Source organism: Artemia franciscana, chromosome 2, assembly GCF_032884065.1.
Source record: "Artemia franciscana chromosome 2, ASM3288406v1, whole genome shotgun sequence".
Lineage (NCBI taxonomy): Eukaryota > Metazoa > Arthropoda > Branchiopoda > Anostraca > Artemiidae > Artemia > Artemia franciscana.
The window spans coordinates 8584650-8610416 of NC_088864.1; the positions used below are offsets into that span (position 1 = coordinate 8584650).

Below are 25767 nucleotides of genomic sequence, written 5' to 3' on the forward strand. Positions count from 1 at the left end.
CTCTGGGCTATATACGGAAGTTTGCAGATTTTGTTAGTTAGCATTATTTTTGGACTTATTTCTATTCAATTCGTAATGCAAATTTGGAGAAAGAAGATTAAAGAATTACCAAAAATTTGTGTATAGCCTAGGGTTATATCCAGTCATTAGAGTTTGGGGACGAGATGTTGTTCATCTAAAAGTGACTGTGAAAATCTAATAGATGTACATTTTTTGAATATATAGTAACGCATTTTATAATTGTGAAGCTTAGTTCAAAAGAGAGAAAGAACTGCTTTTTTTCTCCAATAAACAACCAGTAATTAATACTAGTGAATTCTCTTTTGCTTTAAAGATGCCTTACAGGGAGATATTCAAGGCATGCGTCCCCTAAATTGGTGGGAAGTTTCACTTCCCCTTATTTACAGTCATAATGTTCTTGTATTGCAGGGGAAGAACCTCTGAAGAAAAGATCCAAACTTGTACTACCAGAGCCTCAAATATCTGAGACTGAACTAGAAGCAGTGGTGAAGCTCGGAAAAGCATCGGAGGCTGCACAACAGCTTGCACTAGCTGATGGAGGACGACCTTCCGATGCTCTTTTGGGAGATTACAACCTGACAAGCCCTGGTACTGCCCTTAGAACTCCGAGAACTCCAGCACCCGCCACTGACAGGATTATGCAGGTACACATTGTTCTCTATTATTTTAGCTGGGTGATGTGTAAGTAATTTGTTAAAATTAATTGATCAGCCTCATTTAAATTGGGTTGACATCTTCCTGTATCTCAGCTTGTTTAAAGCCTCCACCATAGTTGCCGCCCATGGAATTACCAAAGATTTAATATTTCTTTATGATCTAATACCTACTGTAATACTGCTTATATCTCTATCCTACTGTTCAGGTGGTTATTTTAGAATTGTGTTAGGATTTCGCCCTGTTTATATTCTCTGAATAAACTTTAAGGGCATATTAACCCTTATTATATAAGGGCGTGTTAGCTTGTAAACATTCGGTTTGTCTCTGACAGTCCACTGGTTTTAGGATAAAAACAGGTTGATAAACGCCCCGATTCGGAAGCTATAATTCTGAGTTGTAACCCCAGTTGACATGTTCAACTGATGTCACCTTCATCGTTTTCTTTATTTTCATTGATTACAAGTTTCTACTTTTAGAGCGTTCAAAAGTAGCGTTATATGCGAAAATAAAACAACGAGAAAAAGAGCTTTCCATGTAAAACTTTTTAGGGGGTGGTCTAGCAGTTTAGTTTAGTAAGTGATCTAGAAAGGGTCTATGTCAGTGGTTCCCAAGCAATTTGGGGCCATGCCCCACCTAAACATTTCTAAAATCTAGATGCTTCATCGTGATATTTAATTTTTTTTCACAGTTTTACATGTATTCACCTGGAAAAACGTTAGAAAGTAATTAATTTTGCCTCTAAAAAGGCTTCCAAATAATAAGTCATCCATAAAAGTAAAAAAATAAAATAAATGAAAAAATAGCTAAGTAAATCAAGTTTCCAAATGTATAATACAGATCTGAAATACAGAAATATGCAAATATTTAAGTGAAACATTGTTCTGAATACTTTGATCATTTGATCTAGTAGTTTGGTTTAGTAGGTGATCTGGAAAGGGTGTAAGTCCTCCCTTAAACAGGGGATCCAGGATTAATTCCAAAACTACGAATGGCTATGGTTACAAAACGTAACCTGTGTTTAATCGACATAGAATTGAAGTAAATTTCACCTTCAACAAAATTGTTTGAGAAATTATAGTCTTTTTTTCCCTTTTTGGTTGCTCAGCAACCGTCTATGCTATCCGACTTATATTTACTACCTTTGGACTAAGTGCATCACAATTATTATTTTAAGCACCTAATTCAAACTAACTTAACTAGATAACTAACAACAGTATCTTACTTGCTTCAATACTAAGGGCTGGAAAGAAAAATAGTTCATCAAAATAAATTAACATTGTTTACTAAATATAAGTGATCCTGCTATTTATCAAATGATCTTATCATTCACCGAGTGATCAATGATCCTCCTACCCCATCTCAGGTGAACCTTTCTCCTAATCTTTAGTAAAATCTATGCCTTTTACGGGAGGGAGAATTTGTGCCAGAATATCAAAATTAGATCGCTAATGAGAGATGTCCTTTTTTCGTTAAGTATGGTAGTATAGTTTTACGTTCTAAATCATGGTTATGCTTTTTAGGAAGCTCATAATTTGGCAGCATTAACCAATGTTGAGACACCCTTGAAAGGTGGTGCTAATGCTCCAGTTGTCGACACCGATTTTAGTGGAATCACACCACGACGAGATGTTATAGCTACCCCAAATACTGTTCTCGGAACACCTATTTCAGTAAGGGAAGGCATGACCCCAGGTAAGTTTTCCCCCTTATTAGTTGTTTGTTTGCTTTCTACAGGATTTCGTCACTCTCTCATAATTCATCTTCCCTTTTCATTCGTGCCTTTTTGTTTTTCTTTTTTGTAAATATAGCAAGAAATATAAAGGATGTGGTAGTAAAAAACTAATAGATTGGGTAAATATGGCGAATAGCGGGTCTCTGGATGACGGCATTAGGAACAAAAAGAGATACATTTTAGATTGCTAATTTTATGCTCATTGTCATAGTTTTGTTCATTTAATTATGATTCATCCCCACCCGCTCCTTCCGCCTTTCTAATGGTCTCATATGTAGTCCTAGGCTACATAAAAAACTAACTTAAAACAATGATGAAAGTTTTACTTTATGACATAAGATAATTTATTTTCAAAAGGCTATCAGAAGCTCTAATAGAGCCGAATTCGCATCATTTGTCCATTACAAGAAAACAAAACAAAGAAACAACCAATACAGCAAGACAAAAGTAAAAGACTAAATCACAGACTAAAAAAATAAAAGCTGAATTCGCATTCCAAGTTAAATACTGTAAAATCAAAAACTATTGAAACCAAATGTCAGTTAACTGTCAAAATGAAATATTGACAATTAAAGGAAGGATTGTACAAACGACTAGGTTAAAAAAGAAATAGAGCTCAAATAAGTATCACAAATTGGCAAAATAAAAGTGGCCAAAGATAAAAAAAAAAAAGTGGGCATAATTATTGTGACCATATACCATTAACCAAAATAAGGGACGGAGGAATTAATTTTGGTTCATGACACATGTCAGGAATTATTAAGGTACTCCAGAATAAAGAGGATAAAACTTTTTCGGAACCTCTGTAATGACATGGATTGGAGAATAGGCGGGGTTGCTAAGGAGGCTAAGCCGTGGAGTTGGGGTCTAATGGGTTTGCGAAAATCGGCGAAAATATCCTCAGTACGGGATTAGAAATGATGGATTCAACAAACCGCAAACAAATTTTTCCCCTCCTTTCTTTTAATGTGGTAATGAATGTGGCTTTACGAGTATGGGATGTTATTCTCTTTGCAAATGAGTGAACGCTTTTTGACTGACTTAATTTTGTCACTAAGTCGCTTTATACCACGCAGCAAGTATTGATTAATTATGTTCACCTATTTTTCCTTGTATCTTTTTTTGTTCTAGCATGCCCCTTTCGGGAGAGTTGCCATTCTCCTTGTTTACCTAAGCTGCTATATATGTTACCCTTAAACAAATTATTTTTGTGCATTTTTAATTTAGCTTTAGATTTTCTGTAGATTTGATTTTAAAAAAAGGAAGGAAACAACTGACAGAAATATTAGTTGTTTCATAAAGATTATACCGAAATGTTGACACAAATGTATGTACATACCTATAAATTGTTTTTATTTTGTACTAGCATTCTCTACCAAAAGCGAAATCCATTCAAAATATTCTTATGTTTTCAATAAAGCAAGCACAAATGGCATTCGTGATATTGAGATGCAAGGATTGTAGCCTCATTTTTTTTTGTGGAGATATCTGTTTGTTTTCACTTTGATTTTGGTATTCTTCATTTTATTTTTGAGCTCTTCATTCATAATAACTGCTTGTTTGGTTGATTTGTTTTCGTTTTAAGTTTAATATCGCTTTTAAGTTTCCGTTTAAAGTATCTATGAAAAACCCCCTGTGATATGGACCAGAACTTACAAGACAAAAATAAGAAAAATTTGGATCTGATATTTTTTACTGTTTTTGAATTCCTCCTCAGCAAACATTCCTGTATCTTGTATCTAAACGAAGCTTAATGGAGGGAGAACGTTAAAAATTATTTATTTTGTAGTTACTATTTCGAGGGTATACATGGTTTTAAATAAGATATTACATATTGCATGATACATTATGGTAAAAAAAAATATTATTATCAAGGCGCGTAAAAACACTTTCAAAACGTATATTTTTTTCAAGAAGTGTGCATTGTCAATTCCGTTGCCTCTTCCCTTAATGATTTAGTCTATTAGTCCGATTAATGAGTCGATTTGATTGATTCAATTTCAAACACATAAGCTATGAACAGCCATCTAAGGCTACTGTGACCTTGATTTTTATGGTCTGATGACTTTGTGCCTGTGTATGACATCTGGAATTGTGCTTTTACGTAGTACATCTGCAATTCTTTTTTCCGTAACTAAGTATGATTTTTTTTTTTATAAGATAAATTTATTCATTGCACCTTGAATACTACAAAATGATAAATTGAAACCAGCATCCACCAATAGGCCTGATTGCTAATGGCTTTGAGAAAAAACTCACGTACTTATTTGTTGACACATCAGTAACAGATAATACGTCTATTATCTGTATATACCACAGTTGATATGAACACTACATCAAACAGTTAGCGCATTGAGAAGAAAAATAGCATATGTTTTGGAGCTGTTTGTGTACTGATAAATAGAGGAGATCGTCTCATCAATGTGCATGATATCCAGGCCCTTCTACTTAACAATAATTCCTCACACTCCCCCCCGCCCTCTTATTGAAGGTCTCTACCGCAATTTTCACTTGATGTTCCGAATTTGCGCAATTGGAACTGGATTGTTGTGTTCTTGAGTCATTCATTTTACGAACTATATTTGCGGTACATTGCGGTACATATTTACTGTCCTATTTTTAACCACAATGGTTAATGGTTAGGATGCAGCTAAGTTGATAATTTAGTACATATTTACTATATTTACATATTTACATATATTACATATTTACATATTTACTGTCCTATTTTTAACCACAATGGTTAATGGTTAGGATGCAGCTAAGTTGATAATTTAGTACATATTTACTATATTTACATATTTACATATATTACATATTTACATATTTACTGTCCTATTTTTAACCACAATGGTTAATGGTTAGGATGCAGCTAAGTTGATAAAATATTGTTTTTTTAATACCCTTGAAATTTTCTTTCAGGCTCCCGCCCCCAAGGTCCTGCTGTTGGAGTTACTCCTCTACGTGATAGGCTAAGCATTAATCCAGAAGAAGAAATGGCCATTGCGTTGGCAGACCCAAAAAGGGCAGCTCAATTCCAAAAAGAAAGGTTTGGCTCTTACGTGTTCTATTTTGTTTTGTTGACATCTTTGACAGCTTCATTTGTGTAGTAAATGAAACCTAAAAATGAAAATAAATATAAATTGAATAACTTTCATAATTGAATAAAGTATGATTGATTTTGTTTTTGGTTTTTATTGACATTATTTTTATCGGCTTTATTTTGAGTAAAATAAAACACGATTGTGTTTAACTTATTATAAAGTAATTGAATAAGTTTGAAAATAAACAACAAGTAGAATAAATGAAACCTAAAACAAACAGTATTAAAATGAAAAGTGACAACAAACAGAAAAAATAACAGGTACTACTATGACAAATAAGTAAAACCTAAAAGGAACGAAAATTAATAGATTACTAGAAATAGAACCGAGGATAACGCCCTCCTCAAAACCTCTTAATGCCAGTGAATCAGTTAAGCTTTGCTGAAAGCGGCTTGTTTTAGGTTTTCGTTTTTACTTCATCCTACTTCTTTCTTTTCCTATTTTTTTGACTACTCTCCACATCTCTAATGTAGGAAGACCCTTTGATGTTTTATTCTGCCTCGCACCCGTGAATATATTTATTTTATTAATGGAATTTGTTGCTGTAAGTTTTACTGTTTATTTCTTTTTTACTCCGTTCATTGACAAGAACGAATTTTCAATCTTCGCTCATTGACATTCATTCATTTGAAAAAAAGCGTAAATTTGACATGTGTTACTTGTAAATGTTGTTTTGGAATAAAAATCTATATTTAATATGCTATCTTTTATTAAAATCTAGAAATACTCAAGAGTTTCTTTTTTCATCGGGCCCTTAGATCCCTAACTTTATCCTTGTTCTTGGGATAAAAGCTCTCATCCTTAGCCCTATCCTCAAAACTCCTCCTCAATGTCTAATATAGGAAAACCGTGGAATATGCTAAGATACGCTTTTCCTCGTGTCCATAGCTTTATCCTCGGATAAGGAAAAAGCTATCCAGGAAAAATGTTTTTTGGGTGAAAAACCTTTTCATCCAGGACAGTAGATCTGTAGCTTTATCGGTGAATAAAGACTTTTATGTTTAGTTGTATCCTCAAAGCCCCTGCTCAAAATCTAATATAGGAAAACTTTGGCATATACTGAGTTACGCCTTTCATTCTTAGGACGACAGGTCCGTAGCGTTATCCTTGGATAAAGGCTTTATCCTTAGTCCTATCCTTAAGACTGCTGGTTCGCATCTCTTTTTTAGGAAGACATAAGAAACAAAGTGAGATACGTCTTTATTACCTTATTTTATGATATACTACATACGCCTTTATAAAATCAGCAGAGCTGATCCTAAGCTTGGGATAAAAGCTTTTATTCTTTTTTATTCTTTTTCTTCTTTTTTATTCTTTTTATCCCATCCTTGGGGTAAAAGCTTTTATTCTTTTTTATTCTTTTTCTTCTTTTTTATTCTTTTTATCCCATCCTTGGGATAAAAGCTTTTATTCTTTTTTATTCTTTTTCTTCTTTTTTATTCTTTTTATCCCATCCTTGGGATAAAAGCTTTTATTCTTTTTTGTTTGATTAGTTTATATGTCCGGTCAATGTTTCTCAGAACTTATTTTTTCCCAGAATCTGCTCCTGGCTCTAAAATAAAAGATAAAGAAAATAGAAAAAAAATCAGCACTCATGACGTTGGTTGGGAATATTATTATGAATTAATTTAATTTTGTCATTCAAAAACTTAAAAACGTTATTTTCTGCAAGTTTTGAAGAATTTCTACCGTTTTTGCTAAACATGTTTTGAAAGAAAGGAGTAATTAGATGAAAATGTGAAATAATCTAGGAATGAAAGGGACCTAATTAAGTTCTGTCAATTTATTTTTGACATATGCCTACACGAAGCACCGAAATATGTTTTACACAGTACCGATTTCTGAACATAACTGTAACTCAGTATTTTCATTGTATTCGTGAGCAAATTCGTTGCTCCTGGATTGTTCAACCTCTTTAGCAGTTGCCAAAGTAATATGAAAATGTCTAATTTTATTCGATATTATCTGTGAGCCAACCCACTTGGCTGTGTTTTGGGTCATTGTTATCAGATTTTACTTAAAGCTTTTACTAAATAAGCGGACACGTAGTGTGGAGGGACGACTTTCGTTTCTTCCTGGGGAAATCGAAGGATTTGAAGTATCTTAACGATGAAGCCGTTTCCAAACAAAAGCCTTTACATCGTAGATATAAGCAGTAGCTTTTAAATCAGCCATAAAACATTTCTCTACGACCTTACGGTAGCCTGCTAGCCTTGGTGAAAGAAAAGGAGACATCACTGCTGCCCACGCAAGCAAGCAATTTCCTTGATTGCTAATATGGGGTGGCTCAGAACCGTAATTTTTTTGTTTTGACTGTGATGATTTCCGCAGCGTAGTTTATGTTTCGATCTGCCGCTATTTTTCGAGATTTTCAAGTTTCTTTTCGAAATTTTCAAAAATTTAATTTTGCGCTGAAGGTTTGCTATTAAACTAAACAGATATAATCGAGAACATTTCTGAATCATCTGTTAATGAAAAATGTTTTCACTAGATATTTTTTTTTCAATACACGTTATTAGACCTTAGGTTATTATTATTTTTATTATTAGGTTATTAGGCTATTATTAGTTATATTAGGTTATTATTATTTATTATTAGGTTATTATTATTATTAGGCTATTATTATTATTATTATTAGGTTATTATTTAAGGTATTATTTGGTGTAGCTTGCTCTTTAGTAGATTGCAACTTCTGCTGCAAATATGATGAATTTTTTCCTGACGACACTGATCGAACTATCTCCAAAAAAAGTCTTCGCTCCACATAACTTCTTTTTTTTCGTTTGTATATGTTATTTTATTGCCTATATTTTTCATATGATTTGGGTATCTGCATTTATTCGACTTTGTCCCTCACCCCCGACTAAAATACCTGCCAGAAGTATTGGGTTCATACTTTGGTTTTACAGTCTGAAAACCTATGTCTCATAAGTTACTTTTCCCATATTACTTTTTCTACATCCTTGGTTCAAACTGTTTAAAAGCATGTTTTGGCTATTTATAAACAGTAATTCGGGTATAAGAAGTAAACGTAACAGTTTAAATAATTCAGAGAAAGAAAAGTAAATTTTTAATTAAGCAAAATACTTCAATTCTTTTTTTTTAAAGGTTGAGAGAGCTGTTTACCTCCCTGCCTACTCCTCGTAATTTAATACAATTAGAAGTTCCTGAAGAAGAAGCAGATGAAGGAAAATTGGCAAGAGACAAAATTACTATTGAAGATCAGGAAGAAATTGACGCGAGAAGAGAGGCTGAAATACGGTCAAAATACGAAGCAGAATGGAGGAAGCGCTCGAAGGTAGGTTCCCCAAGGAAATAATACAAGATTATAAATACATCAGCAAAAAACCATGCATAAAAACTTTTTTTAACATTAGATGACATTTTTAGTTGTCTTAAGGGGCTTCGGTAAAAATCATTTTGCGGGTCTCAGCTTCGGCTGACCATCTAAAAAACAAAGAGCCCATTAGAAAATTTTCCCTGCGGCACAGAAAATTCTCCAAATAATTTTGGCAAGAATCGATGGGGTATCTTAAATATGTCAACAGTTTGAAAAGCTAACGTGTACTTCTTAAAAAACTTGAAACTTTTTCGTATGCTTTCCAGTGGTCTGAATTGCGCAGGTACCAATATCCTCATTCGGTGCCTTTGGCCGGGAGTGCAATGCGTGGTTGGGGGCAAATCATCCCACGCGTCCCGTGTTTTTCGCCTAGGTTTCTCCAGGTACCCATTTAGAGCTGGGTTGACTCTGACTGAGCGTTTAATCGTATAACACGTATAATGTCTTACTAATTGTTAAGCAAAGCGATGTCTATATAATGTACATGCAGCATAAATAATATGTGTCCTGTGTTGGCAATCAAGGTGGTTAGCACATCAAGGAACTCGTAAATCTGTTAAATTACTCAACTGATACTAATTGTTTTAACGTTTCCCAGGAAAGTATACTAGAATATTTTTAAGGACTGCCCTTTCTCGGTCTTTAAACGAAAATCCTGCTCTGTTCAATCGAAAATTCGCTTTATTTAATGATGTGAGTTTCATTAATTAAGAAAATGTCAATCTTTGGCATAAAACGGGATAAGTTAAAGGGTTTTCTAAGGTTTCTGGAAAAGTAGGTGTTGGCTTTTAGTTATATGTTATTTATTTGAATTGCTTATCGAAGTTCTAAAAGCTGTAGCAAGACTGCCCAATGCATTCTAAATAGTATGGCCAAAACTAATAACGTTTATAATGGGCAAGATAGGGTGATCTTTTAAGGTATCGAATCCCCTTTACCGTTTTGTTTACCGTTTTGAATCGCTTATCGAAGCTCTAAAAGATATGGCAAGACTGCCCAATGCATTCTAAATAGTATGGCCAAAACTAATAACGGTTAATGGTCAAGATAGGGTGATCTCTTAAGGCATCAAATCCCACTTACCGTTTTGTTTACCGTTTTGAATCGCTTATCGAAGCTCTCAAGTTATGGCCAGACTACCCAATGCATTTTAAATAGCATGGCCAAAACTAATAACGTATATAATGGGCAATATAGGGTGATCTTTTAAGGCATCGAATCCCATTTACCGTTTTGTTTACCGTTTTGAATCGCTTATCGAAGCTCTAAAGGCTTTGGCAAGACTGCCCAATGCATTCTAAATAGTATGACCAAAACTAATAACGGTTAATGGTCAAGATAGGGTGATCTCTTAAGGCATCAAATCCCACTTACCGTTTTGTTTACCGTTTTGAATCGCTTATCGAAGCTCTCAAGCTATGGCCAGACTGCCAAATGCATTTTAAATAGCATGGCCAAAACTAATAACGTATATAATGGGCAAGATAGGGTGATCTTTTAAGGCATCGAATCCCATTTACCGTTTTGTTTACCGTTTTGAATCGCTTATCGAAGCTCTAAAAGCTATGGCAAGACTGCCCAATGCATTCTAAATAGTATGGCCAAAACTAATAACGTTTATAATGGGCAAGATAGGGGGATCTTTTAAGGCATCGAAGCCCCTTTACCGTTTTGTTTACCGTTTTGAATCGCTTATCGAAGCTCTAAAAGCTATGGCAAGACTGCCCAATGCATTCTAAATAGTATGGCCGAAACTAATAACGTTTATAATGGGCAAGATAGGGGGATCTTTTAAGGCATCGAAGCTCTAAAAGCTATGGCAAGACTGCCCAATGCATACTAAATCGTATGGCCAAAACTAATAACGTATATAATGGGCAAGATAAGGTGATCTTTTTAGGCATCGAAGCCCCTTTACCGTTTTGAATCGCTTATCGAAGCTCTAAAAGCTATGGCAAGACTGCCCAGTGCATTCTAAATAGTATGGCCAAAACTAATAACGTTTGTAATGGGCAAGATAGGGTTATCTTTTAAGGCATCGAATCCCATTTACTGTTTTGTTTACCGTTTTGAATCGCTTATCGAAGCTCTAAAGTTTATGGCAAGACTGCCCAATGCATTCGAAATAGTATGGCCAAAACTAATAACGTTTATAATGGGCAAGACAGGGTTACCTTTTAAGGCATCGAAGCCCCTTTACCGTTTGAGTTTCTTATCGAAGCTCTAAAACCTATGACAAGACTGACCAGTGCATTCTAAATAGTATGCCCAAAACTAATAACGTTTATAATGGGCAAGATAGGGTTATCTTTTAAGGCAGCGAAGCCCCTTTACCGTTTTGAATCGCTTATCGAAGCTCTTAAACTATGGCAAGACTGCCCAATGCATTTTAAATAGTATGGCCAAAACTAATAATGTTTATAATGGGCAACATAAGGTTATCTTTTTAGGCATCGAAGCCCCTTTACCGTTTTGAATCGCTTATCGAAGCTCTAAAAGCTATGGCAAGACTGCCCAGTGCATTCTAAATAGCATGGCCAAAACTGATAACGTGTATAATGGGGAAGATAGGGTGATCTTTTAAGGCATCGAATCTCATTTACTGTTTTGTTTACCGTTTTGAATCGCTTATCGAAGCTCTAAAGTTTATGGCAAGACTGCCCAATGCATTCGAAATAGTATGGCCAAAACTAATAACGTTTATAATGGGCAAGATAGGGTTACCTTTTAAGGCATCGAAGCCCCTTTACCGTTTTGTTTACCGTTTTGAGTTTCTTATCGAAGCTCTAAAACCTATGACAAGACTGACCAATGCATTCTAAATAGTATGGCCAAAACTAATAACGTTTGTAATGGGCAAGATAGGGTTATCTTTTAAGGCATTGAAGCCCCTTTACTGTTTTGAATCGCTTATCGAAGCTCTCAAGCTATGGCAAGACTGCCCAATTCATTTTAAATAATATGGCCAAAACTAATAATGTTTATAATGGGCAAGATAGGGTTATCTTTTAAGGCATCGAAGCTTCTTTACTGTTTTGTTTACCGTTTTGAATCGCTTATCGAAGCTCTAAAAGTTATGGTAAGACTGCCCGATGCATTCTAAATAGTATGGCCAAAACTAATAACGTTTATAATGGGCAAGATAGGGTTATCTTTTAAGGCAGCGAAGCCCCTTTACCGTTTTGAATCGCTTATCGAAGCTCTCAAACTATGGCAAGACTGCCCAATGCATTTTAAATAGTATGGCCAAAACTAATAATGTTTATAATGGGCAACATAAGGTTATCTTTCAAGGCATCGAAGCCCCTTTACTGTTTTGTTTACCGTTTTGAATCGCTTATCGAAGCTCTAAAAGCTATGGCAAGACTGCCCAATGCATTCTAAATAGTATGGCCAAAACTAATAATGTTATAATAGGCAAGATAGGGTTATCTTTTAAGGCATCGTAGCCCCTTTACCGTTTTGTTTACCGTTTTGAATCGCTTATCGAAGCTCTCAAAGCTATGACAAGACTGCCCAATGCATTCTAAATAGTATGGCTAAAACTAATAACGTGCATAATGGGCAAGATAGGGTGATCTTTAAAGGCATCGAATCCTATTTACCGTTTTGTTTACCGTTTTGAATTGCTTATCGGAGCTCTAAAAGCATTATTTCTAAAGCATTATAAAGTAATAACGTTTATAATGGGTAAGATAGGATGATCTTTTAAGGCATCAAACCCCCTTTACCGTTTTGATATCAAAACGGTAATAACGTTTGTACAAGAACATCATTGTTCTTAATGTTGTTAAACATATAGACTATAGATACAGAATTCTCGTAGGAAAATTAATTCGGTTATCGAATAAGGCATCGAAGCCCCTTTACCGTTTCGTTTACCGTTTTGAATCGTTTATCGAAGCTCTAAAAGCTTATGGCAATACTGCCCAATGAAGTCTAAATAGTATGGCCAAAACTAATAACGTTTATAATGGGCAAGATAGGGTTATCCTTTAAGGCATCGAAGCCCCTTTACCGTTTTGTTTGCCGTTTTGAATCGCTTATCGAAGCTCTAGAAGCTATGGCAAGACTGCCCAATGCATTCTAAATAGTATGGTCAAAACTAATAACGTTTATAATGGGCAAGATAGGGTTATCTTTTAAGCCATCGAAGCCCCTTTACTGTTTTGTTTATCGTTTTGAATCGCTTATCGAAGCTTTAAAAGCTATGGCAAGACTGCCCAATGCATTCTAAATAGTATGGTCAAAACTAATAACGTTTATAATGGGCAAGATAGGGGGATCTTTTAAGGCACCGAAGCCCCTTTACCGTTTTGAATCGCTTATCGAAGCTCTCAAAGCTATGACAAGACTGCCCAATGCATTCTAAATAGTATGGCTAAAACTAATAACGTGCATAATGGGCAAGATAGGGTGATCTTTAAAGGCATCGAATCCTATTTACCGTTTTGTTTACCGTTTTGAATTGCTTATCGGAGCTCTAAAAGCATTATTTCTAAAGCATTATAAAGTAATAACGTTTATAATGGGTAAGATAGGATGATCTTTTAAGGCATCAAAACCCCTTTACCGTTTTGATATCAAAACGGTAATAACGTTTGTACAAGAACATCATTGTTCTTAATGTTGTTAAACATATAGACTATAGATACAGAATTCTCTTAGGAAAATTAATTCGGTTATCGAATAAGGCATCGAAGCCCCTTTACCGTTTCGTTTACCGTTTTGAATCGTTTATCGAAGCTCTAAAAGCTTATGGCAATACTGCCCAATGAAGTCTAAATAGTATGGCCAAAACTAATAACGTTTAAAATGGGCAAGATAGGGTTATCCTTTAAGGCATCGAAGCCCCTTTACCGTTTTGTTTGCCGTTTTGAATCGCTTATCGAAGCTCTAGAAGCTATGGCAAGACTGCCCAATGCATTCTAAATAGTATGGTCAAAACTAATAACGTTTATAATGGGCAAGATAGGGTTATCTTTTAAGCCATCGAAGCCCCTTTACTGTTTTGTTTATCGTTTTGAATCGCTTATCGAAGCTTTAAAAGCTAGGGCAAGACTGCCTAATGCATTCTAAATAGTATGGCCAAAACTAATAACGTTTATAATGGGCAAGATAAGGTTATCTTTTAAGGCATCGAAGCCCCTTTACCGTTTTGAATCGCTTATCGAAGCTCTAAAAGCTTATGGTAATACTGCCCAATGCAGTCTAAATAGTATGGCAAAAACTAGTAACGTTTATAATGGGCAAGATAGGGTTCTCTTTTAAGGCATCGAAGCCCCTTTACCGTTTTGTTTACCGTTTTAAATCGCTTATCGAAGTTCTCAAAGCTATGGCAAGACTGCCTAATGCATTCTAAATAGTATGGCCAAAACTAATAATGTTTATAATGGGCAAGATAGGGTTATCTTTCAAGGCATCGAAGCCCCTTTACCGTTTTGTTTACCGTTTTGAATCGCTTATCGAAGTTCTCAAAGCTATGGCAAGACTGCCTAATGCATTCTAAATAGTATGGCCAAAACTAATAACGTTTATAATGGGCAAGATAGGGTTATCTTTTAAGGCATCGAAGCCCCTTTACCGTTTTGTTTACCATTTTGAGTTGCTTATCGAAGCTCTAAAACCTATGACAAGACTGCCCAATGCATTCTAAATAGTATGGCCAAAACTAATAACGTTTATAATGGGTAAGATAAGGTGATCTTTTAAGGCATAAAACCCCCTTTACCGTTTTGATATCAAAACGGTAATAACGTTTTTACAAGAACATCATTGTTCTTAATGTTGTTAAACATATAGACTATAGATACAGAATTTTCGTAGGAAAATTAATTCGGTTGTATATCGTTTGGTATTCATCAAAAAGTCCAATACCCCCCCCCCCCCCCTCTAAAAAAGGCTCTAGGTTTTCTTAGTCTTTACTTAATAATTTCGAGTCAAAATCAACCAAGCTTTTGGTAGAATTAGTATTTCATTATGTCCAAAACATCTTTTGAATCTTTGTTTAAATTTAAGAATCTTTGGATCTTTTTTACCTCGTAAATCAAATATTCGAGAAGCCACTCTTTTAGCTTCATGCATTTCTCTGAGCTTATTCCAAGGTTGCCCCTGTCTTTCCCACAAAATTCATTTACGAAATAAACGCACGATGTTCGTTTACCGTAATTTTACTGCACGTATCCGCCAAAAATTGACCTCGATCGGTAACGTCTATATGAGCCAAGTTTAAAGATTTAACTGACCAGTCGCGACCAAATAAGACAAATTTATTAGTTCTAACGGGGTATTTTTTTTTATTACCTCCTAAAGACCCACTTTAACTTTTGTTTGTATTTTTATCTTACTCAATGAAGTCACACGTTTTCGAGACTTTAGTAAAGGCTTCAGCCTTTGTTCATGGCTGATTCTCCACTGTTTCTTCCATAATATCCATTGCCTCCCTATTCTAGTGTTTGCTCTATTCGCCAGAAAGATAGTTACAGGTTTAGTGTTAATTTTTTTGTCCCCAGGGGGTAGTAGTATCGAAATGGTGGTTTTAGAATATTTGGGGGGGGGGGGGAATATAGCGTTGAATTCCCTAAAATAGTTACAAGCATAATTTATTATACATTCCTAAGAACTCTTCGAAAATTTTATGATTAGAGAGCTTTGCATAAGCCTTTAGTGTTAACCTGACACCGTATTTGATACCTCGAACTTTAAAAAGGGTCGACATATTATCTTCTTCAGGTTCGCTTTTTACCTAAGTGGAAAATATGTCAAACCACGAAAACATCATTAATATTGAAATTTTACATCCAGCGTTCTAATTAATTTGTAATCATATTTAATAATAATAATTTACTTATGAGCCATTATGGAAAATATGGAGCAACAAAGATAAAACAACACAAGACCTACAGTAAGTAAAATGACAAAACAAACCAAATTAACTACAAACCTACAGTTCATTCGAGTTCTATTCAAAACTAGAAACAGTAGAATGATTCAACAACTTAAAGGAGGGTTCTACTAAAAAATATGCTTTGAAGTTCGTTATGGGTGCTGTCAGGCTCATTTTGAATTCTTGTTTGCATAAAAACTATTTAGACAAAAATCACACTCTTCAAAAATAGCTTGAAACCCCTGCTTATTTCCCTTGATCCTTTTTTCTTTAAAGACATGGATTAACGTTGTACGGTAGGAAAAAAATAATCTAAAAATAGCAGTTACTGAAATTTGGGGCTTCAGTATACTTTTAATATGCGCACTTTTCATACAATGCAATAGAGGCTTTGCAAATAAGATTCCATAAGTTCAAGAAGTTTTAATAGTGGCTTTTTTCAAATATCACTATTTCATAAAAGAAAATTACCTAGAAAAAAATATTTGGTTGAAAAGGATAGGGGTAAATTACTTAAAACGTCATTTGTTGATTTTAAAATTATTAACTCAACCAGAAAAGAATTGCTTAATTCTTATACCGATAGAAACATTTCAAACAAAACCCAACCTTTTAAAAATAGCTTTATTCCACAGTTTACTTTTTTCTTCTATTTTAAACACCGCCATCGACAAAAAGTCCTTAAAAGAGCTTTGTCACAGATATTTGGGACTGGAATATACGTTTGATATACCTACGCTGCCTTTAACGTGGCTCCATTTTTTACTATTTTTGTATAAAGAGGGGAAGAAATACCCCATAAACTTTTATTTCAGTCTTTTAAATCATATCATTGAATGTCGACAGAATAACTTCACATTTGTGTAGAAGGCTCCTATATTACTGGAGCTACAGATGCATTCTGTAACTCCTACATTTGGGTGAGTAATAAGTGCAATTGAAAAAGAAAATTATAAATAAAAGAAAAGGGGAAATGAATGTATTGTGAATCAACCTGGTTAAATCCACCAGGAATCATTACAAAACAAAATTTCGAAAATGAAAGGTCAAAAGTATTAGCAGTGACCCTAAATCAATGGTTTTGTATTTGAAATTCATATGTTTATATTTCCTCGCCAGGTAATTCAAAGGAACTTACCCCGACCTAATGACATAAATACAAATATTCTCCGACCCCAAGGCCAAGAAGCTACAAACCCCCTTCAACGCGCTGAAGAGCTGATCAAAAGAGAAATGCTGACAATGGAATACTACGATGCTATCAAGAATCCAACAGAAAGTCAGTCCATTTCCCAATCCGCAGCAGTGCAGTACTTGGAAAGAAATCCCTATGACAACTTCTCTGATAAAGATCTCCAAGCAGTAAGTATCTTTATTCATTTTTTACTCTTTTATTAAGGCAAAAATACTATTATTGCATTGTCATCTAAAGAAATCCCTATGACAACTTCTCTGATAAAGATCTCCAAGCAGTAAGTATCTTTATTCACTTTTTACTCTTTTATTAAGGCAAAAATACTATTATTGCATTGTCATCTAAAGAAATCCCTATGACAACTTCTCTGATAAAGATCTCCAAGCAGTAAGTATCTTTATTCACTTTTTACTCTTTTATTAAGGCAAAAATACTATTGTTGCATTGTCATCTAAAGAAATCCCTATGACAACTTCTCTGATAAAGATCTCCAAGCAGTAAGTATCTTTATTCATTTTTGAGTCTTTTTATTGAGGCAAAAATACTATTATTGCATTGTCATCTAAAGACAACAAGTACCTCCAAAAAAGTTTTTGATGGAGAGGTAAGCTTGTTGAACCATGTCTCCAATATATATATATATATATATATATATATATATATATATATATATATATATATATATATATATATATATATATATATATATATATACGGTCTTCCAGTTACCGGCTACTTAAAAGCTCATTGAAGCAGTGCTGCCATATTCCCAAACTTTTGTTTTTCTCGAATCTTTATGAAAGAAAGTTAGGTTCTCTGAAATCTCTGCGAAAGCTAACGTTAACGAAAATTTATGATTTGTATTTTGTTCTGACATCTGTCAATTTACAAATGTTTATGTTTTGGAAAATCTTGTAAAACTTAATGTTGCTTTTGGGAAACCCCATAAATTGGGAGATATATGAAGCACTAAACTGAAGGCATTTTCGGTCTCTGTATATTGAAAAACTTTCAGTCGTGAAAATGCTTTCCAATATATAGTTGGTTGTTCAATGACTTCTAAGAAATTTTCACTGAAACAATTTTTCTTGGGTCATTAGCGGGCTCACTTATATATACTATGCACCGTATGTAAGCGCACCAGACTTATTGAAATGAATTGCTGGAGAATTTTGTGGAACCGTTTTAGCGGAGGGTTTTTTGTGCAAGAATAATGCACATTTGGCCTTAAAATGTTTATGGCTATTAAAATGAAATCTTATTGTTTGAGTTGGAAGAAAAGTAGTGTCAAATCCAAGTAGTCAGTTTTGCTTATTGATTTTCACGGTTCAACGTGGCAACACTGAAAAAATCATGACATACTTTCTAAAAAGTTTGTAATTTGAAATAACCGAATTTTTTTTATAGAAAATCAAGGTTTCTTGGTATGCATTGACCTAACACTGTTCTGGGGGGGGGGGCTAATGTTCTTATTTTGATATCTTTAGTACTTCAAGATAAATTAGAAACAATTTTAATATAGGAAAAACAAAGTTGTAATTATTTTCTGTTTAAGATAAGGAATATAAAGAGTTTTAGAAAAAATTGAAGCTTCTAATCTTTTTGAGATTTAGATGAGATATAGGAAGGTAGATTGGGCCAATCATCCAAGAATGTGGTCGATTTTTCTGAGTGCTGTAATATTTTACACTCTATGTGTTCTTTATGTAATTGTTTCCAAAAAGCGTACCCAGAGGGAGGGCGCCCATTCGGTGGTGTCGGTAGCGAGCTTCTATTATTCTCGCCATCTATTAAGGAATCAAATATTATATTATAGATGGCGTATAATTGGCCATGTCACATCAGCAACAAAACAATTAACTAAATGAACAGCATGGGATAAAAAAAAGGATACGGCATTAGACTTTACAGTCCCTACCGGCGGTGCTGGGCGCCGTTTCTTGGCCCTTCAGCCAGGAAGTGCAATGGTGGGTTGGGGGCCAACCATCCTGTGATTCCGCACACCCTTCCTGTTTACCTTCCCCAGATTTCTCCAGGTACCCATTTAGAGCTGGGTCGACTCTGGTTAAGCTTACAGAGTCATGCCACTGACCCCCGTCCTAAATTAAACAACTGGGTACACCGGGATTCGAACCCGCGTCCTCTCACACGAAGGATCCTGAATCCAGCGCACCAATCCACTCGGCCAGGACGGAGCTTATCCCAGCATGGGAATAAGACTTGCTAAACTTCAAATTCTGAAAATGCAGACCCTGGCAGCTTCCTATAAAAGCACCTTCTATGCTCCTCACTTCGTCTATATTTTTCTTTTTATATTTTTTAAATAATTTCATTACATTGTATTGTTTGTATCGGATTGATGAGGCTTCTTGACTTCTAAGGTCCTTTAGTTGGTAATTAATTTTTTTTTTTTTTTTTTTTTTTGCATGATCTTGTATTCAAAATATTTGTGGTACCACGTACTATTTATTTCTTTCTTAGTTTGACAAATAATTTTACGAAAAAGAGTATTCCTAGAAAAAAATTATTGAACCCTTAATGCTATTCGATGTCTCTGTTACCGAGGAGCAGAATGATGCGTCATATGACCCATTGCAAATTAAAAGTAAAATCTCAAACGGGTTTGCCATCATATCAGGTAGAGATGTATCTACTAACTGTTCTAGTCGATCTAATAATTCAGATTAGAGCATAATTTCTAGAAGTTGTCCTTCAAGTCTCAGGGGAGAGTAATCTTTTCAACCCTTTTTCTGTGTTTATATGCTCGTATATGGATTCCTAGGGAATATCGTTTTTAAGCACACATAATCGAATCAGTCAAGTGCTTTATTGCTAAAATCCAAAAAACTATTAAGTTGAATTTGAATAGATCAATATCATTGGTCTTGTAAAATCGTGTCGGGTTATTTTTTTAGCTGTGCCATTTTCGGAACTGAGTTGCGTTTTTCTGTCTTTTTTCAGTCCATAGAGTTCATCTCTAGGTATTTACACCGGATATCACACCAAAACGGACTTTGAGTCCTGCTTAATAAAAGAAAAGGAACGGAAATCAACATAATATGTCCAAACCAAAAGAAAATGAAGGGAAATAAAACAAAACTTTTAAATAAACGCGAATAAAAAATAAACTTTCAAATGAATTATTAAAAAAATGAAGCCGTAAATGCCTAGATATTGCCTTTTTTGTTATTTAAACTTGTAGTTTTGCTGCTGCCTGAGAAATGGCTGCTGCCATGAGTCATTGACTTAATTAAAAGCCCATTCCAATATATCCCTGAAATCTAAAAGTGTGTTATCAGAATAACTTAAATTGAACTTGGCATTTCAGAAAAAATCAAGCTAATAGTCATTGTTTTACGTCACAGATCATCCATAGATTACTTACTGCGTTAAGTCGATTTTACTGGGAATGGGAGTTAATTTTTTTACCACTGGTTTCATCCTACTTTCTTTGCAGGCCGAAGAGTTGCTTGCTGCCGAGATGGAAATAGTCAAAAATGGGATGAACCACGGAGACTTGTCCCAGGATGCTTATAACCAAGTGTGGGAGGAATGCTTAGCACAGGTGCTCTACCTACCCAACCAGGGTAGGTATACTCGTGCGTCGCTTGTCAGTCGTAAGGATAGGGTAGATGCTCTCGAGAAAAGATTAGAAAATAATAGAAATCATATGGCAAATGAAGCGAAACGTGCTGGAAAATTGGAGAAAAAGCTTCGAATTCTTACAGCAGGATATCAGGTGAATTTACAAGCAAATTTTTTTTTTCACTTTTAAACTTATCCCTTCAAGGCTAAAGTTTTTAATTCGATCGAAAAAATATAATATATTACTGAAAGGTTCAGGCGAAGCAGGGGGATAGGGTGGGGATTTGGTGTTTTTCGGGCATTTTCCCTACTATTAACTTACCTGGAGGAGACCTCCCACTTAGTCGAAGTATCCTCACTCAATGGGATTCGATGAAAACTCAAGTTTATATAGATTCTTTTTTAAACGATGGGGTGGGCGCTTACTGAGAAGGTCTCACAAAAGTAAGATTAGCTAATATAAGGTTTATCGACTGTAGTGCTATAAGAAGAAAAATCAGAAAGAGGTATATATATTATTGTTTTGCAAGTAAGCATACACGGAGGGGGCAGGGATTTCGAGGTTTTTATTTTTTGTAATTTTCTTTATTTTGCATATTTTTTTATTTTTTGGATTCCTCTCTTCCAAATGAATTGGAAGAGAATATTTTTTATTGAATAGTGATTTATCGTATTTATTATTTATAAGAATCATAATTATATTGAATAATAATTTATTGAATTCGATATCTATTATATTTTTTAGAGAATATTTTCCTTTAAATTGAAGAGAATATGTATGTAATGATGTATGTGAATATGTATGTAATAAGTTTGATTAAATTGGATTTTATCAGACATTTATTTTATTGAAAATATGTTTACTATAATTATTATTTATAAAAATAATTATTTATTCGATAATTATTTATTGAAATTCCATATTTATTAGGTTTTATTGAATTTTAGAGAATATTTTCCTTTGAATTGAGGATAATATTTTTTATTTAATTAGATTCTATTGGATATTTATTTTATTGAATAACTAATGACTATAATTATCATATATAAAAATATTTATCATATTAAATAATTATTTATTGAATTCGATATTCGTTGGATTTTATTGCATTTTAGAGAATATTTTCCTTTGAGTAATTATTGCAATTGAATTGAAAGAGAAAACACTATTTCCTTTTGGTAATTTTTTGATTCCTCTCTTCCTATTGAATAAAGCTCCCAAAACAGACAGACACTAACCTCTAATATTAGCATGATTCTGTTTATCCCTAAAACATAACTTGTACTAATCAGCTAATAGAACCAAACACTGACTGAAAGAACTGATAAAGCTGAAGCTTATAGATTTAAAAGCTGCTAGATGTAATATAGATGGTAACTATTTCTATAACTTAAACACCAAACTTGGAACAAAATTGTGCAAAGCACGTATCATCGAAGTTCGAAAAGTCATGTCTATGCTTTAATGTTCTCTAGGTCCCACTTGACTACCTACCTTCCTACTTGACTAAGTGAATACCTCATGATTTTGCTCTAGTGCAGTTCTTTGGTAAAGACGTAACGTGAGGTTCCTCCTGGGAAATGTATTCGATTTTGCCTTGACATATTAATTTTTTGATGTTGTATTTTTTTATTTCAGGGTCGAGTCACTACGCTGGCAAAGCAGTTCGAAGAGCTTGTGCAGCAGTACGATAGTGCAACCTTAGAAGTTGATGCATTCTCTCGGTTAAGGCTAAATGAAAGTGAAGCCATTCCTAGACGTTTACAAGTAAGGCAATTTCTCTATCTTGTTCATACCTGCAGGCTGGGTTATATGAGGGTGATGAGCGCCTCCTCAAATCGGTCCGAAAAATCCTATCCTCGTTCATGGTGGGATCTGATTGCAGCTATGAATTTGGTTTTGTTAGTCCATCGAATCCTGGAGCTTCATCAAGAATCTTGCAGGACGGGATCGGTTTGGTTTGGAATTTTTAAGATAATTCCCAAAAACAGGGTTAAAAAAAAGATACTAGGAACTTCGTTGTAGGATTGAATACAACTTCTCCCCCTTGGATTGGGTCGCAGAGAATGTCTGTAAAACTATTTGTACGATTTTAAGCTTATTTGTACGTTATTTGTTGGTTTGCATCTAATGATCAATATAAAGGCAAAGAGGCGAGAAGTACAATTCTTAAGCTTAATATCGAAATCCATTCTTACGACTTTTGTTAGTTGAGGGTTCAATACTAAAAGTGGGTTAAGTCCAGTACAAAGTAAACTCCCTGGTAGACTTGATGACATTTAAACTCCCTCAGCTAAGCGAACCTTTATTTTCTGTCTTGCTATGAATGACCTGTAAACAATTGCTTCCCAATTCTATATGCTAAATAGGCTAATTTTCCAATCTGGAACTCGCAGTTGCTACAAAGACAAAGAATAAAGACCATTTATGGTAAAGCAAAAATCCATTCCAGCTTCACCCGTATCACCGAATATTTCTTCTGCGTACTACTATGGCCGTGCATTTCAAATTCGAAAACATACAATTCACTTTCTAAACTATTTGAAAGATATAAAAGGAAAATAGTAGGTCACCTTTGGTTTAGTATTCTTGTTCAAGTATAATTTTTTCTTTTCGTAAATTTTTGGTTTGTCTTTTTCCTTTTCTTGCTTCGTTTTTTTTTTACGTTACTGTAAACAGGTTTTTAAACAAATAATTTTAATGGATAGTTCCTACCGTCAAGTGTTGTTTTTTTTTAGGAATTTTAACATTTTTGCAGCATTGATATATTTGCAACTTGTAATCTATTCACTGTTAAGCACCAAGATGGATCAAAGCACAGTAAGTTTTTCCAGGTTATCAAAATGACTCATGTGCAGTGTCTTATAAACGGCTCGGGTATCAAGTTGAAACTTTCATGGAGTATTGAAAGGGGGAAAGGTCTGGATGCTGAGTAAATACTTTGGTCAGAGAGTAAAAATAAATCAGAAAATACTATTGGCATCCAGTTTAACAAAATACCATATATCCAACATATCCGAAATGGCCTGGATGACGGTGATGAAGGAAAAGCGGAGGAACAGAGTGGTTTTGAATTTCGTGTTGGACTAGAGGATTAATATATTTTTGTTTTCAGTAAGTCTAATTGCTCTTACACTGTAAATTGCAATTTTAAAAGAAAATTTGTATTGCAAGGCTCGGGGAATAAGTTCAGGAATTTTAAATTCTATTTAGAACCATTTTTTTGTCTTCTAAATTAAAAATCAGTAAGGCAGAGGATAGAGTAAGCATACATACAGATAGTCAAATATTGAAATTCCTTGTAGCAAGACAGGCCAACGTTTAAATTAAGTCTTCTGTTCGTGCAGGTTTTAATTTGATTTCTTGGCCTGAAAAATGATCTAGATAGGTCAGGAGTTTGGGAAAATTCGTTTAGAGCCTTAATTTTGGTAAAAAAAAAAATTGATGAGATTAATTCACATTTGTGTACATTTCAAGAGCAAAAATTACGTTATCTTTCCCCCGGAAGTGGAGGGATCATTTTTAGTATCTATGATACATCTAAAATTGCACATGATAAGAAAATCGTCTGATTAGCTAAACGAAAAAGCATGGTATAAGGAACAGAAAATTGAAATTGAATTGCAAATGAAAATGTTGCACGACGAAACCTGCGGTTAGAAGAAAAAGCAAAATTAAAATGGATGAAGAAACGTGTTAGTTTACTTCGTGTGAGTCTGTGAAAGAAATTGAGATGAAGAAATTGAATTCATGACAGAATTTCTTAATTCAGTTGAAATTGCTTTTTGTTAAATCACTCCCGAAAGGAGGAGGGAGTGCATCCTTGAGAGAAACGAAATATGCCTGCAAGTAAAAAATGCATACTCAGATGGGCTCTGAGCCTATTTTCCTCTAAATAACACTTTTCCGGATTATCGGAATCGCGTTATTGATAGCCTCGTTATTTAATGAAAGTGCTATTTCGGATTTCATGGTATGTTGGAAAAACTGAGATTGTTTTTCTTAGAACTCTTTTGTTTTGTGTAGAAGTAATCATTATATAAAAGAAAAGAAGAAGATTCATTCATTTGGTGTAACATAGTTTACTGCGTCTCTGACCACCTACTGTATCTTTTGTATCTCTATTAGAATTTTCGTCTAATGTATCTATTGGGGAACCAACATTAGACGAAAATTCTAATAGAGATCTAAAAATTCTAAAGTACCTAATTCTAAACTAAGTAATTCTAAACGAACTGTTTGATTATGGAAAGGCAGTGTGTTCTTCGTCATTATTTTACTAGTATCTCTAATTAGCGCCAACTACACTATCCATATCTTTCGTTTGAACGCTTGAAAGCTCGGGTCACTTAGTTAACATTTTTTGGTATCTTAAAATAACCCTGACATTACAGATGACATCACTGGACTACAACTATGAAAACCTTACCAAAGCGATTAAGTACTTCAGAATTGAAAATATCAATCAAGGAGAGCCTTATAAAAGATAAAAAGGGCAGTCTGTGGCATAACACGAGTTTTATCATAAGTAAACTGAACTGAAACTCAAGAATTGTTTCAGTTTAAGATGCGAATCCTAGAAGGGTAATATATCTATTATATATTATATCTATTATGGTGTAATGATAGAACTTTTAGATGTCGTATTATAAAATTATTATTCTTATGGGGAATTATAAACTCCCCATAAGAATTTTAATCTAATTATGCCACAGTATCCTCTTTGTGACTCTATTAACGATTTTTTTTTCTTAAAGATTTTGAAACTGTTGCTTTCAGGTGCTGGAGGACGATGTTGAAAAGCAGAAACAGCGTGAAAAAGATCTTCAATCTGAATATGACAGCCTCGTACGTGAGTTGGAAGAGCTTAAAGGACCGGAATTGCCAGCGTAACGTTCTTGTTTTTATTTTTATAGATATTCGTAATGTCTAGAGTTAAGAAAAAATAAAGTTTTTGGCTATACTACTTTGTTAATCTACCATCAGATAATATATTTCTTTCTCTCTTCTCTCTCTTTTCCTCCCTTTCATATCTCTTATCACTCTCCCTTTCACTCTCACTCTTGTGCGTGCCCTCTTTCTTTGTTGGTGATGACTGTGGTTTAATTCAGTTTTGTGATCATATTTAGGTAATATTGACAATGTTCCAGTTCTGTGATGTTCTCGGTTGTATTACTTGCGTATTGTGTAACCCAGTTGGTATTACTTGTCTTCTAACTACGCAACTACAATTAAACAATATACTA

General features: G+C 34.3%; 1 protein-coding gene across 3 annotated transcripts in view; it reads left to right on the plus strand.

Annotated features, from left to right (window-relative positions):
- The window catches only part of LOC136037018 (cell division cycle 5-like protein), a 54333-nt gene extending 28849 nt beyond the window's left edge, over window positions 1-25484 (plus strand). For all 3 annotated transcript variants that reach the window (XM_065719437.1, XM_065719442.1, XM_065719449.1), the window contains exons 7-14: window positions 430-665; window positions 2199-2370; window positions 5333-5459; window positions 8623-8812; window positions 16860-17102; window positions 20393-20674; window positions 22160-22288; window positions 25301-25484. In XM_065719437.1, coding sequence (XP_065575509.1) covers window positions 430-665; window positions 2199-2370; window positions 5333-5459; window positions 8623-8812; window positions 16860-17102; window positions 20393-20674; window positions 22160-22288; window positions 25301-25414 — 1493 coding nt within the window. In that variant the 3' untranslated portion in view covers window positions 25415-25484. The remainder of the gene's footprint in view (window positions 1-429; window positions 666-2198; window positions 2371-5332; window positions 5460-8622; window positions 8813-16859; window positions 17103-20392; window positions 20675-22159; window positions 22289-25300) is intronic.
- The last annotated feature ends 283 nt before the right edge of the window (window positions 25485-25767 follow it).